Here is a 16,080-nt window from a genome sequence, read left to right on the forward strand (position 1 = left end):
TGATATTCACAGATCCTTGTGAAATGCATAAGCCAAGGAATCATGTATAATAAATAAGAATTTATCTAAAGTTGGTTGTTTTCATTGAAAGTAATTTATTGATCTGGTAAATACAGTTAATTTCATGGTCTATTTCTTCCTGTGTTAAGTGGTAAATGCAAGAAGTTTTATTGTCTGTCTATTCCTGTATTAATTGTTAAGTGCAAGGAGTTTCATGGTCCACTCATTGCTGTGTAACTAGTATCATGAAGATCCATTCATTGAGTGAAACTAGTTTCATAGACTAATCATTCCTGTATAACTTTTAAATGTTTTTACTTTTGTGCAGGTTCATTCATTATGTAAAACTAATTGCTTGTGACACAACTATCTTAAAATAAGTTGTTCCTGAAAATATAAATAAACAAAGTGTAGTATTTATATTGTTGATATAAATAAAAAAATGTATAATGTTTCTATTAATGGTATCCACAAAATAGCGAGTTCCAAGCTTTTAATACATACATACATAACTATATTAACTTTAAAGTTTATAGTACATCTTTCATGTAAAATTCTGTCTCCTAGAAAATACATTACAGTGGTTACAGAAATGTCACTTTACATTAGCAGTTTACTCTCATGATTTTAATATTTAAAGTACATTAACTCATGAAGACTTAATGGTTGGCTTGAAGGTACTGAAAAATACAAAGTATAAATGGGTTTTAGACATTGTTATCAAAAAGTAAACATAAATATTATATATATATATTTGAGGACCCTTACATATGCTTATTTAAAATGTATTATTTTTATGAATATGTTTTATTTTTTCTTTGAAATGTTTATAAAGAATTTGGAAAAATGATTTATTGTACATGATAAATGTACTATTTTAATGTAACAAATATCCTACTGATAAAATCAGTTCCCATCAGTTAATGTAGCTTTCTGCTGCAAGTAAAAAAAAAAAAAAAAAAAAAATCAAAATGAAGTTCAGATTTCAGAAAGATCCATAATTCAAAAATGTATTTTAAATGTACATTTGTTCAAATTAGTGATGAAACCTTTACATAAATAAATATGGAGTTTAGAATATAATAAGTAATTCTCAACTGAATGAGACTTGAAGACTTAAACAACAGCACTGTGTCCAAGTTTATCATAACATATTTTATGTATACATTATTAATTATTAAAAGCTTCAGAATAAATGTGATGATAACTGTTGATATTTATTTTCTGTATTATTGGAAAGGGTTTGGTATAGCATGCCATGAAGCTGAAGATTCATGGTTTGTGTCACTGTTCTGCAAAATTGTTTTCTACTTTTTAAAAGAGTAGATTATAAGAGTTATGGTAAAAAATTTGCTATTTGAATAGAATAGTCCAAGAGTTGGTGATGGGGACTATAACTGCCTTCATCAACTCAGATGAATCTTGTCAAATTTTGTGTTAAGTACTGGAAACAAGTAAAAAGAAAATCGTTATACATTATTTTTGTCACAATTAGCATTCATAGAAGCTGCATAAAAGAAACTATTCTTCATACAGTTTTCTTTTTTCTGTCAGGGAGTATGTACGAGATCGTAGGGCGAAGTCCAAAAGTAGCTGATTACTGAACCACAGACCAGTTGTAGTGCTAATACATACTCTCCCTTTTTATGTAATAGTTATGTTGGAAATTCAAAGTCCAAATTTCTTTGAGTGTCTTAGTTTTTGAATTAATGACTAGATTGCTTTAGTTTGTTAAATTAACGTAGAAAATTTGATACAAACATTTCTGAAATATTAACTAGTAATGCTTGCCTGAAACTGCAGTTTATGTTTAAAAGATATTTGATGTTGCCTTTACAACTGAAAGCTTTGTTCAAGCACATATAATTTTTTCTATTGAAAAAATACAAACATAGTTTAAAAATAGTGATATCTAGTTTTAACAGACTAGAAACATTTTGTACTGAGTAAGCTTTTAATAAATAGTGTATTTTCAAGTTTGTAAGTTTTTAATTCAGATTATTCTCAGTGTTAAGTATTTAAGTTTGATTCCATTTTTTTAATCTGTTTCTTTAAGTGAATTAATTTATATTAAGATTAAACCTGAATTAAACTGTGAGCATTGTATAGTAATGCTAGTTACAAGTAATAATACATAACTTGTGTAAGTTTAAAAGTTTCATACAAATCATTGGTTACTCTTACTGGATTACTGTCTTAAAAGAAGCATTGAGCTGTATTGTTTTATCCCTTATCTAGATTTTTCTTGATATTATGTATTAGGAGAAAAACTGAAATGGAAGTAGTCAGTTAATCTCTAAAATTAAATACTAAACTAGTATGTTGAATATGAATGTGTTTTAGGTAAGTAGATAATACTATGACTTTTAAATGAGCTTGTGCTTGGAATGGTACCTGTAGCCCAAGTGCTATTCAGAAAATTTAATATAAATACTTAGAATAAATATAGTCAAAGTGTGTGTTTTTGCAACCTTAAAATAATATACCTTCAAAATGAAAAAAAGGATTCTCGTATTACGTTTCTGTAGTTTTCTACAATATTTTTTTTAATTAAAATATGTTAGCAATGATGTAATCAACTGTGTAATGATCACATTGCCAAGAAAAAACAAAACCTACCTGATGCATTTGATGGTATATGTAAGAGTTAATATTGACTATTTTGATCTTACTTGTGCACAAAGACATTCATTAATTTTATTGGACCAAACTCTTATTTCCATGTGGTTTGTGAACTAAATGTGCAAATATCATGAAAAAAATGATTTAAAAATCCATACAGTGACTTTGGTATAGATATTTCGGCAACTTTTAGTTACATAAATTTCTTTTATGACATTTATGTTAAATTGGGAATGGATTTGTTTAAACATGACCAGATTAATGTTTTTTTTGGGGAAATATATTCAAGAATTCTAAAGGAAAGGCATACTGTCTTTAACTCATGTAAAAATAAAAGCTTTATGAATATTTATTCATGCTAGATTCACTTTTAAGTCTTATTAAGCTGAACTTGTTTGTTATTTAAAAAAGAAAATCAAGAAATTGTGACTAATAATATGTGGATTACTTATTGAATCAATCCAAGCTTAAATTATGTATTGAATATCTTGCATTAATATATCATGCATTTAAGTATAATAAAATGACATTATTCATTTAGAAATACAAAGAAATGATTAAAGCTTTTGAAAGGAAAAAATAATTATGTGGTCAAAATTTTGGCCAAATGATCCTTGATGAAATGGTAACTTCAAACCAATACTAAGAATTGACTTATTACGTCAAATGTTGTTACCCAAGAGCTGAGTGTTTTTGTGAAGTGTGAGCAAACTTATTTATATATTGTTGTGCTTTTCTGTAGAAATTAGTCACAGTAAGGATATTGTGAACCATTATTGATGACTTGAAAGCTTTTCTGCATGAAAGAATGTACTCACAATTTGACAGTTGATAACTGTAGTGAGTGTGTTTAAACCTATTACTAAAGTTTTATTATAAGGAATAGACACCTTTTAATTTCTTAAATATTTCTTGTGCAGTGTTATAAAATGTGAAGTCTTAGTTGAAGAGTGTTATATACAGGAAGACCTAAGTAAAAGGATACAATAATTTATGATGTAAAATAGAATCAGTTTTAAGGTGATGGTTTAGAGGAGAAAATATTATGTGCAAAGATCTTTCTAATTCGTTCTTGTTAATGTATTTTATTAACTTATTGTACATTTGTTGTTTCACTTTGGTTCTATCTTGAGATTTGTTCAGTTTTGTGGAATTGAACCTCGTGAAAGGTTTGAAGTGATGGATGTAAAGAACTCATCATAATCTAAGGAAGATATTTGAAATGAATATACCTAAGACTATTACCTGAAAATAAAACATTTGAAGTGATTATATCTTAAAAAGTACTTAATTTATTAGAGTAAAATTTCACAAAGAGCACATAAAAATTTAGTTTTATTTAGGAAACCTTGATATTAATAGTGTTTCAAAACCATATTATACTGCAAATATAAGTTACTGTATCATTTATAATTATATCTAATTTATGACTCACAATGTGCCTTTAGCAAAGTTTAACTATGATAAGTAATTTTTTAAAATATAATCATTTCAAATATGAAATATTCCTTGTGATCACCTTGTGTTGTGTTTAATTTAAAAGGTGTTTTAATTTTATTTACAGTTAGTAATAAAAACTTTTGCAAAGCTCCGTCCGTTTCTTTAAGTGTATGAAACAATTTTAAATAGCTGTTAAACCTTGGCCTTAAGTTAGTTTCAGCTGAAATATGTATGTTAGTTTAAGAAATTGTGATCTGGAAAATGACGTTCGCACAGATATGAGACTATTTATTGGATTAAAGTTGACATTATGGTGGTTATCTCTGTACAGATTCGGTTTGAAGTTTTGATAAATTGGAGTATCTATGAAAGACAAATTTGTAGTAAGATATCTTTTATATGCGTTTAACAAACATATTAAAAAAAGAACAGGTTCATTTTTTTTCACTGTATTTGCTTAGTTTCTGTACATAGGGCAGCTGTTACTTTGAACTTAAATTATTTTAACTGTAGTGAAAGCTAATAAGAAAGACGAGTATAGATTGTGATGGTGGAAGGTAATGTGTGTGTTAACATAATGTTGTTCATATGATAAGTGTTTTTATTGAGATTTTTTATCTGCGTCTAATTTTGTTTAGTTTCTGAACTCACAATAATTGGAGTATCGGTAAGTATATATCCATGTTTTGTCACTGAAGAAAGATATCTTAACTCACTGCTTTTATAAACTGCATAATGGATATCAAAAGAAATGGTTATGGCAGTTTTTTCATTGTATTTATTAGCAATTTCTGATAAAAATGAAACTGTTAAAAATTGTGTGTTAAACAAAATCATGTTAGGACGTTGCAAGAATAAGAAATTACTAACCTTTTATCATTATTTATAATTTTTGTTGCATTGTAAAAACAGTCGATACACACTAACGTTTAACGATATGAAAAAGGAGACTGCAGTTATTGATGAAATGGAGACTGATACTGATTCCGTGTCTCACACATAGTAGCTTAGTTGAGATAGACGACGTGGATCATTTGTTTTTTTCTACCTCGTTCAGTGTCAAAACCTCACACACTTATCGCTAGGTGTCGTATGCTTCTTGATTGCTAAAATAAATAGACTTAAATTCTGAATAACCTTGGTAGTTGAATATGTCTAGTTATCTACATAGAAATACAATGTTTCTTGAAACTATGTGTCACATTGTAAATGGATCTAGTCATCTCCTGGCTATTTGTAGCTTTGGTATTATTTTTCAATTTGTGGAAAAATGTATTCACTTTATTTTCATCAGTTTTTAATATTTTCATAAGTTAAATCATTTTTATATTTCCTTTGCAATTATTGTTGCGTGCCACGTTATAGAATTTTTTGTATATTAATAACGGTGTAATTTTTGTTGTGTGATGAATATGTCCGCCTTTATTTTGAAATATTTTATCTTCTTATTCTTAAATACACCTAATCAGCGAGTTGTATTTTTACAGCGTGTCCCTGTTCGTTGTTTTGTACACAATACACAAAAGATTAGCGTATCAATCAAAGGACAGCTAGTTTTTCTTTACTACGATCTTCATCATCACATTAAATGTTCGCAACAACCTGTGGAAATATCTTCTCAATTTTGTTATTGCTTCATATATATTCATATTCATGTAATGTATTTCACTATGCTTTGTCACTGTTTACGTGCGTTCGGCCTTTATAGTAATCCAGATTTAATGTATGTATACATTTGTTTTACTGGTTAAAACAAAAACGGCAGAGTTGTATTTTAAATCTGTAATTTGTGCTGCTTGAATGTTAAATAAAATACATTTCAAATGTATGGAGGTCTATATAACTATTATTTAAAATTATTTTCTTATCTAGAGGTATATGTGTTTTTGTGTGTGTTTTTCTTATATCAAAGCCACATAGGGCTATCTGCTCAGCCCACCGAGGGGAATCGAACCCCTGATTTTAGCGTTGTAAATCCGGAGACATACCGCTGTACTAGCGGGGGGCAATCTAGAGGTATATCTTATATTTTTATCCGCAAGTTCATTTAAAGCAACATTGCTATTTACAGATTTATATATCTAGTATTCAAACCCACATTCATATCCAGAGGCCTGTGAAACGATATTCAAACCCGTATTCTTATCCGGAAGTCTTTATAACTAGCATTCAAACTCGTATCAAGAGGACTACAAAATCTACAAAGCCACGTTTTAACTCAGAAATGCATTTTCATTTTGACAGTGGAAAGTAAGATTTTGTTAATGTGAATGCTGTTAATAAGTCCACCCAAAATTTGTTGCACTACGTAAAATATTTTTCATTGAACGAAGTGTAAAGCAATAAATAATAATGTTAAAACATGGTATTCTTGCTTGTTTGTGAAGCCCAAAGAAAAAAGTTAATGAAAAATAGAGTATAAATAAATTCGGTTTTAAGCCTTCGGTGGTAAAGTTTCTATGTTGTTATCAGCCACATTTTCAATCTTCTAAACAAGGAGCGGTTAATTATGATGACGGTGTTTCGTAAAAGTGCCTAGAAAGTTCACAATGATGTAATAATCTAGGTATTTTGTGGTATTTGGAGAAGCGAGAGTGCATTATAAATAGGAGAGATAAGCGTATGAAAATTAAACTTGAGATCTCGATCTCTGCTTTCTGGCTAGTTCCCCGAACACGTATGAAATTTTATTCGAGCTCAAAACGAATGTGTATCTTTATGACGATCAAAAGTACAAGCAAGAAATGAGTTTGGCTTTGTTATATAGTTATAAATTCTAAGAATACAACTGAGATTTTGTGTTTTTATTATTGTTATTCTGTAAATGTAAAAAAAAAAAAAAAGTTTTGCATGCAACAAATAGTTTTAACATAATAAAATGCAATTTTGAGAAACAAACGTGTATATGAAAATATGTTTGTGTCTGTAGAACATAATTTAAAAAATACACGTCATCGTTTTGTGAATTGCTAGAGGTTAATTTATCCTCTTTTTACTTGTATCAGTTGTAGTTAGGGGAACTACTGATTCGTAGTGCATGGGTTTATGATGTAAAGTTTACGCATTTATAAAAGTGTGAAATGCCTATTACTTCAGGCAATTTTCCAACGAGAATAGTCAAATAATAAGCCTGGGGCTAAGAGAGAAAAAAAAAGTAGGTATGCCTAAATTTCTGTGTACGGTTTCTAAAATAGAATTCACTCAATAGACCCAGCGTTTTTGCATTCTAATTTTCATAATTATGTTTTAATAAATCTCCCGATTTGTCATTATTATTGAAAAAATATATTTCTGTTGACTTGCAATAACTACTTCTAGAAGGTCGAAAAGTTATACTTTACTTCGTTAGTAAAAGTGTTAGTATCAGTAGTAGTCGTTCTGAGATGCATTTTTGCTTCAGGGGGTTTCTCATCATCAAGAACTATTAGATTGTCCATGGATGATTGTCGCTTACAAGGTGTCTTAATTGTCTGTTGTTTCAACTCTACTCGGGGAAAGTTTCGTAACCCCCAAGGCAGCATGGACAAGAATGACTTTCGTCTGGATTTCTTCTACGACTTCAAACTTGGACGAAAAGCTACCAAAACTAGACGGAACACCAACCAGACATTGGACCATGGATCTCTTACTGAATGTACAGTTTAGCGTTGGTTCCAAAGGTTTCGACGTGGAGATGAAATTCTTGAAGACTACGAAGGTCGTGGAAGGAAGCCATTTTAGATTACTACACATTAAGGAAAGCAGTTGAGGCAGTTTCTCGCACAACAGCACTAGCAAATCTAGCATTGCCAACCACCTGAGTGCGATTGGAAAGACGAAAAAGTTGATTAAGTGGGTTCCGCATGAGTTGACTGAAGACAAACAAAATCGGCGTTATGAGACTTGCACTACATTGCTATTGCGGAACCGAAATGATCCATTTCTTGAACGGATAGTGACATGCGATGAAAAGTGGATTCTTTATGACTATCGGATTCGATTTGCACAATGACTCAATTGCAAAACAACATCAAACCATTTCCCAAAACTCAAGTTTCATCAAATAATGGTCATGGTGACTATATGATGGACTGCGGCTGACATCATTTATTACAACTCTTTTATTCCAGGGGAAACAATCACAGCGGACAAATACTGGCAAGAATTGGCCGAAATGTATCAAATGTTGCGCGAGAAACAACCAGCTCTGGTCAATCGAAGAAGCCCTATTCTTTTTCTTGACAATGCTTGTCCCCGCGTGTCAAGGATGACGCTCCAAAAATTAAACGAATTAGTAATCGAGGTTCTATTTCATCCACCTTATTCCACAGACCTTTCCCCTACATGTTTTCATTTTTCAAGCGTTTTAACAACTTTTTGAACATTAAAAGATTTCCAAACCAGGCAGCTTCAGAAGAAGCTTTCGGGGAGTTCACTGACCATAGAAACTCTGGTTTCTACAGCATCGTTACACGTTGGCAAAAGTGTGTTGAAGCAAATGGTACTTACTTTGATTAAAGCATGTTTTACAATACTGGTTTATGCGTTTTCAAATTTCGCAGCTCAAAAACGAGGTTTATTTCTGAACAACCTGTTACTTCTAGAGTTATGAACTGTCATTTCAGCGGAGTTGGCACAACCATTATAAACTTTGGTGTATGAACGTAGATTATGTTTTGTACATTCACCCATTTTTCCAAATTGTGTGAGAATATTTTTATAATTTATACTGAGGCCATAAATGTTACAACATCGTGGCATTTCATTCTAAAGATCCAAAAACAACTAAACTTTAAACTTGAATTGTGATAGTTTCTAATTATGTTGATAGATGTCAGTACAAAACTTAAAAGTCTGTAAGTTGAAACATACAAGTTAAGGTAAAAGGTAGTTGTACTTGAAAGTTAAAATTCTGTGAGAATATTTATAACAACTTTCCTACTTGAAGGGTACTGTTTATTTTAAAAAAAATATTTTAAATCTTATTAAAATCAAGATATCAGCTAAATTATTCTAGTGTTTTATTAAGGGACTGAGAATCATTTGATCACTACAAAAATCAAATTGAAACAAAAACTTTTAACAAAGGTAAATTACTAAATCTTTATAAAGAGACGCCTTACATACTGAGAACAGACAGTACTGATAAATATTGTTGGTTTTAAATCTAAATTATATGTGAAGTTACATAGAGAATGAGCATGAATTTACTATTCAACACCAACTATTTCTGTTAGATAGGCTTAACAGAAAGTTTCTGTTCAAATTAGGATCCAATGATCCCAGCCCTGAAAAGACCCGTTTTAACTTATGTTTAACTTGTTTAACGTACTAATGATAATCGTAAAAGCAATAATTGTCAAAGGTAAAAATATTTTCTTACCAACTGGAACAAGATTGCTTTCATTATAGCCCCCCGCTAGTGCAGCGGTATGTCTCCGGATTTACAACGCTAAAATCAGGGGTTCGATTCCCCTCGGTGGGCTGAGCAGATAGCCCTTTGTGGCTTTGCTATAAGAAAAACACACGCTTTCATTCTAAAACAGGGATGGACAAGCCTACTTTTTCTCACCCCTCTACGACGGTTCATCTTTTTCCTGCAGTCAAGAAACCATCTAATCAAGTTATTATTCGCAATTCTTTACAGTTTTTTCCGACTTACTGTAATATCCTTATTCAACAAAAGTAATATCATCGCTCGATCATGGTAATTTGGGAAAGTAAAGCGCCAGACTTTAACATAAATAACTGCCGCGTTATATGTTGTAGTTTACGCCTAACTACTAAGAAATATTTTCGGAAAAATTGACATTCCTATAGCGTTATTCAAGACTAACTTTCAGAAGCTATGCTGACTTAATATTCTTAAAATAAAGTTGATCTACTATTAATTAAAATAAAAGAGTGAGTTATATACGTCATAACCTCAAAACGTATTAGGAAGACAACTAATGTGAAATAACCGAAAATTACCAACTTGTTTACATATCTTTTACTTACTGGTTGAGTACACAGATGGTATCATATTGAGTGATTTTACGTGTGTGTATGTATTTTCTTATAGCAAAGACATATTTGGCTATCTGCTGAGTCCACCGAGTGGAATCGAACATCTGATTTTAGCGTTGTAAATCCGTAAACTTACCGCTATACCAGCAGGGGACGTGACTTTATATTTTGCCTGTTACGATAATTAAAAAACTCGGCGAAATCGTCATTTTTTAATGCAAAATGTACATGAAACTTCTGATATAACAGGATTATTGATTTATTCATTACAATAATAATGGGCCCGGCATGGCCAAGCGTGTTAAGGCGTGCGACTCGTAATCTGAGGGTCACGGGTTTCCATCCCCGTCGCGCCGAACATGCTCGCCCTCCCAGCCGTGGGGGTATTATAATGTCACGGTCAATTCCACTATTCGTTGGTAAAAGAGTAGCCCAAGAGTTGGCGGTGGGTGGTGATGACTAGCTGTCTTCCCTCTAGTCTTACACTGCTAAATTAGGGTTGGCTTGCACAGATAGCCCTCGAGTAGCTTTGTGCGAAATTCAGAAACAAACAAACAATAATAATGATTAGAATTTAAAAGAAACACTTCATGTAGCAATTAAATACAAAATAATATCTTTTTATCTTTTACTTAACTAAAAACACCTGAAACAAGTTATTGAGATTTTGTTATGAATCTATTGTGAGTGTTCAAAAAACCGATTAAACTTCTCCAAAACCAAAATCACTTGTTTTCTTGACCAACATGAATCTATATGTTAGTGAGTTCTTAGTAATTATCTCTTATGCACTCTCACAAAAGAACGAAAAGCAAAATTGAGTGAATTCATTAACAAGAACGTCTTGAAAAAGTTTCTGAGTTTATTCGGAAAGAAACGCTTAAGGGAAGGAAACACTTTCTGATAGAAAACAACCATCACATTTTCTTTATATTATCAGTTTCTTTTACCGATGACTTTTTACAATGTCTTACCTCCCTCCCCCTCACGTGTTTCACTATCACTGTATGTTTAATTAAAGGTTTCGCCTCAACGTAACGATTTTTTAATACCACAACTATCACTTGTATCCCAATTTTACGTTTCAGAGGTTTCCAGAAATAATCTTTCACTTAAATATTCCAGTTCAGGAATTAAAGAAAACTCTTACAGGATTATCTGTAGTTGTGCACTTGACACCCACACAACACATATTTTTTACTTCAGATAAACTAAGTTTTTAATTTTAATCATGTACACAGTTAATAATACTGCATTAATTTTATTTTACTGTCTCTGAGAAAGCTCAGAAAAATCTTCTAACAGATTACATATATATTGATAGTATCTTAATGACAGAGTACGTAAATAACCTGAGGGAAGATGTAGAAGCCTAACTTTTCATTTCTCTGAAGCAGAGTTTAGAGCGGGAAAAATACATTTCCGCAGTTTTGTCAACAATTTGTAAGAGCTATGATTGTGGACCTAATAGTTAACAAAAGTATTACAATTATAACACATTCGTTGCTGCACCAATTCTAATTAATGCGTTAAGCTAATGATGTTTACTTGTATCAGAAAGGCATCTGGTGCTCATTTATTATTGCTAAAGTGCCAAACCTTCAGCGACAGTTTGAAACGATCACCTGGCATAACGGTATTGACAAGTGGAGTAGGCAGAACTGGATTAGTTGGCCATTAATTTTTCTATCAATTTTTTTCTTATAATGCTTGTGATGAAAAGAAAATTTCTCATTTCAGATAAATCACTTGCAGAGTACCGACACATTCTGCTTTCAGGCTTTAGGTGGTTCAGTCTAAGCCCGATTCGTTTCAGCGGCTATCATATTCACATCACCATCTGTTAAAAACAGTTTGTAAATGTCAACTGGAATGACTTTCTGAAGCAAAGCTGCAACAATTGAGGTTTTGCAGTAAAAATAAATATTAAATGGATTGACATATAAAGCCTCGATAGACTGCCATCCATCAACTGATGCTGGTATTACAGTATATCAGTGTTAGCTATGGACAAATCAACTTGAATGTTTACTTAGTCAGTAGAATACAGGCCTATTTCATCAACAGGGTGCAAAATCACTGAACTCATAATTACCACCACTATCTACATCGTCATTCTCAAATGACTCCTTATCAGAACCTTGTAATACACTCGCAGTTTCATTCAGCCGCCTTGTAGCTTTAGGGGTAACGAAACAAACCATGCAAAAATCTTAGGTCAAGTGACTTCAGCGAAAACAAAAATTGTCGTACACAGATAATTATTGTGCATCGCTAAAGCACTGTTTATCTGTACGTTCACAACACTGTTTATCTGTACGTTCACACGTTGTTATAGTCTTTTTGCAAATTGACATGTTAACACGACGGTACCAGCACCTGGCCAGTATAAATGATTGACGCGTTACCATATCATTACCAGAGAAGGTGTTAATATGAGTTTTTATGTAAAACACAGAGAATTAAGTGACAGGTCTACGACAAAATATCAGTAGCATATGTCCGTCAAATGTCCCAAACATATTAGAACATTTGCTTTGCAAAACATTTGTTTATGAATAAATCAAGGCAGTTTGAACAAACCTTTTGCAGTTTTCAAGGTTTAAAGCGCATTTATAAATTATTGCCAATATTACTTAAATATTTTACAAGGATTCAGTGAAAGCTGTTGGATTTGTTGGAGGCGTACACTATATAATTATAAATGATATGTCAATGCAGGCCAGTGGCTTAGGGGTATCCCTTGTGACGGCCTACTACAGTGTTGTATTTTTCACTAGGACACTCTTTGCTACTGTTTGCCATAATCAACTAGATTAAGTTACATACTGAATTGTTTAGTAAAGTCTGAGCTGGTTAGCGGTACAGGAATTACTACAAATGAATCTGCTTTAATGTTTGCTTCAGCACAAGGGTGCTCTTGGCTTCTCTTCATCTCACATATTATACAGTATTTGCGAATATGTTTGAATATTGAGGAATTGATTTATTCTTCTGAGTTTATTGTATAAAACTGGTAGAAAAGAGTAAAAAATAGATGTATATTTTTCTGAATGCATATTGTGTTAAGGTGACTAAAAACTTCAAAATTTGACAATTAAGGAATCTGTCATTATCTAACATACAGTCCTTAACAGAGAAGTTATTACTTGCTATCTATCATTGTCTAATATACAGTCCTTAACAGAGAAGTTATTACTTGCTATCTACCATTGTCTAATATACAGTACTTAACAGAGAAGTTATTACTTGGTATCTACCATTGTCTAATATACAGTACTTAACAGAGAAGTTATTACTTGCTATCTATCATTGTCTAATATACAGTACTTAACAGAGAAGTTATTACTTGCTATCTATCATTGTCTAATATACAGTCCTTAACAGAGAAGTTATTACTTGCTATCTATCATTGTCTAATATACAGTCCTTAACAGAGAAGTTATTACTTGGTATCTACCATTGTCTAATATACAGTTCTTAACACAAAGGATATTACTTTTTCTTATCCACTGTCTAACATACAGTCCTCAACAGAGAAGGTATTAGTCCCTTTCTGTCATTGTCTAACATACAGTCCTTAACACAAAGGATATTACTTCCTCTCTGCCACTGTATAATATACAATCTTTAATACAAAATGTATTACTTATATATGTAAAAGCGGCTGGTTTGGGTTATGAAATTTTTTTTTTTTGTAGAGGAGAGAACAACGTTTCAACCTTCTTCGGTCATCGTTAGGTTCACAAAGAAAGAAAAAGGTAACTGACCGATAGCTGACCACATGTTTGAAGGGGGTTGTGTAACTGAGTGTAGGAGTGTAGAAGACGTTCTTAGATGTTTGATTATATTTATTAATATAGGTATAAAGGTGTTCCTTTGTATTGGGTTATTTTGGGCTTGAGTTGTTGTATAAGCAAGGCTTGTTTAATTTTGCGTTTGTTTATGTTTGTTTCTTTATTTAGTATTTGGGTGTTTTCTATGGTTATGTTGTGTTTATTTGAGTTGCAGTGTTCGAAAACGTGTGAAGGTGACTTTTTGTGTTCTTTGAATCTGGTTTACATTTTTCTACTTGTTTCTCCAACATAAAATTCGTGGCAGTTATCACATTGTATTTTATAAATAATGTTGGTGTGGTGTTTGCCAGTGTATTTTTTACATAGTATAGGCCTTAGTATTGTGCCTGTTTTTGAATAAATTTAGTATTAACTGGAATGTCATATTTTGTTACTAGTTTTTGCCAAATGTTAGTTATTTTTCTGTTGATGTCGGGAATATATGGTATGCAGTAGTATATGGTTTCGTGATTATTTAATTCGTGGGATATATTTACTTTTGTTAGTTGATTTTGCTTTATGTCTAGGTGTGTGCGTATAATGTTTTCTACGGTTTGTGGAGAAAACTTATTGATGTTGATAAAGTATTGTTTTATTTTATCTAATTTGCCATTACGTTTATCTGGGGAGCATAGTTTTAAAGCTGTGTTTCTTAGTATGTTGAGTTTTTGTTTTGTTTCATGTGCTGAGTCTCAAGGAATGTATAGTCCAGTATGGGTGAGTTTTCGGTGGATTTCTGTCTTAAATTTTATATTAGTTCTTGTAATTTTGAGGTTAAGAAATGATATTTAATTGCTTACTTCCTGTTACATGTGAAGTTAATATTGGGAAGTATAGCGTTAATGTGATTGAAAAAAAATTAAGTGTATGTTCTGTATATGTAAAATCCGCAATCGTGTTGTTCACATATCTGTACCAGTATAGTGGTGGATGTAATGCTGTGTTAATTGTTTATGTTTCACCTTGTGTCATAAAAATATTGGCTAGAACTGTTGATACTGGGTTGCCCATGCTTAGGCCATTTGTTTGTATATAATTGTGTTTAAGGTTGTTTACTGAATAGAGACGATTTGAGGGAAATGTTTATCTCGCTGATACTAGAGACAAAGGAACAAAAAAGAAACAGATCGAATGCTTTCTCATCCAGGAAAAATATTAAAGGTTAGTTTTAAGGACAAATAAGAAAGAAAAAAACGTTTACAGAATGGTCCGATACAGTTATCAAGGGGTCACTTAAACTAAATGATTGTGAATTCAATGTAATTGAACTTGGAATTTACTTCTTGTTCGTCAAAGTTGATTCCAAAAATTTAGCAGTCACATTACTTAGCTTGTCACGAATGCAAATCATGAGACTGTTGATTAAGGTAGGGTAAATCTTCATAGAACATCTTATAAAAATGTTCATAATACAACCATTTTGATCCTTAACTTCACGTTTTTAAGTATATCCGAAATAAGAAAACCGTAATATTGTCAAACAGTCACCTAATCCACGGACAATAGAACAAATTACATTATATGGTTATAATATATATATTTTTCTGTTTTATGAATTTCGTGCAAAGCTACACCAGGGTTATTTGTACTAGCTGTCCCTAATTTAACCATGTTTGTTTGATTCTTTGTTTTTTTTAATTTCGTGCAAAGCTACATGAAGGCTATCTGCGTTAGCTGTCCCTAATTTAGCAAGTGTAAGATTAGAGGGAAGGCAGCTAGTCATCACCACCCATCACAAACTCTTGGGCTATTCTTTTACCAACGAATAATTGGATTGATTGTCTTATTATAACGTCTCCACGGCTGAAAGAGCAAGCATGTTTAGTGCGACGGGGATTTGAACCCGTGACCCTCAAATTACGCCCTAATCAGTTGGTCATGCCAGACTTGCTTATAAGAATATACAATGCTTTTCCAATTGCAGATGTGTAAAAAGAAAACAAAAAAAACATGCCAAATTTGAAGATCAGGAAAAAGGTAGGAGTCCATGGTAGATGATCTGTAGTGTGGTTAGTTCAATAGCTTTAAGGATATATCCTTTTTATTCCTTAGGAGAAGTATACATTTAAACTAATCACTTTTCAGAAACAAATAAACAAGTTATTTTTATTATGTTTAGTGAAACAAGACTTGAGAATTTTGTAGTTTTAGCTCACGTTAAGGAAAAACAAACCAAAAGCCCTTGTTGAAATCA

At 31.8% G+C, this 16,080-nt stretch overlaps 1 protein-coding gene across 6 annotated transcripts in view; it reads left to right on the top strand.

Annotated features, from left to right (window-relative positions):
* Window positions 1–5,889, top strand: part of LOC143225271 (phospholipid transfer protein C2CD2L-like) — a 68,921-nt gene extending 63,032 nt beyond the window's left edge. For all 6 annotated transcript variants that reach the window (XM_076454365.1, XM_076454366.1, XM_076454364.1 and 3 more), the window contains one exon: window positions 1,555–5,889. In XM_076454365.1, the coding sequence (XP_076310480.1) occupies window positions 1,555–1,597 (43 nt within the window). In that variant the 3' untranslated portion in view covers window positions 1,598–5,889. The remainder of the gene's footprint in view (window positions 1–1,554) is intronic.
* The last annotated feature ends 10,191 nt before the right edge of the window (window positions 5,890–16,080 follow it).

Source organism: Tachypleus tridentatus, chromosome 9 (assembly GCF_004210375.1).
Source record: "Tachypleus tridentatus isolate NWPU-2018 chromosome 9, ASM421037v1, whole genome shotgun sequence".
NCBI classification, from domain to species: domain Eukaryota; kingdom Metazoa; phylum Arthropoda; class Merostomata; order Xiphosura; family Limulidae; genus Tachypleus; species Tachypleus tridentatus.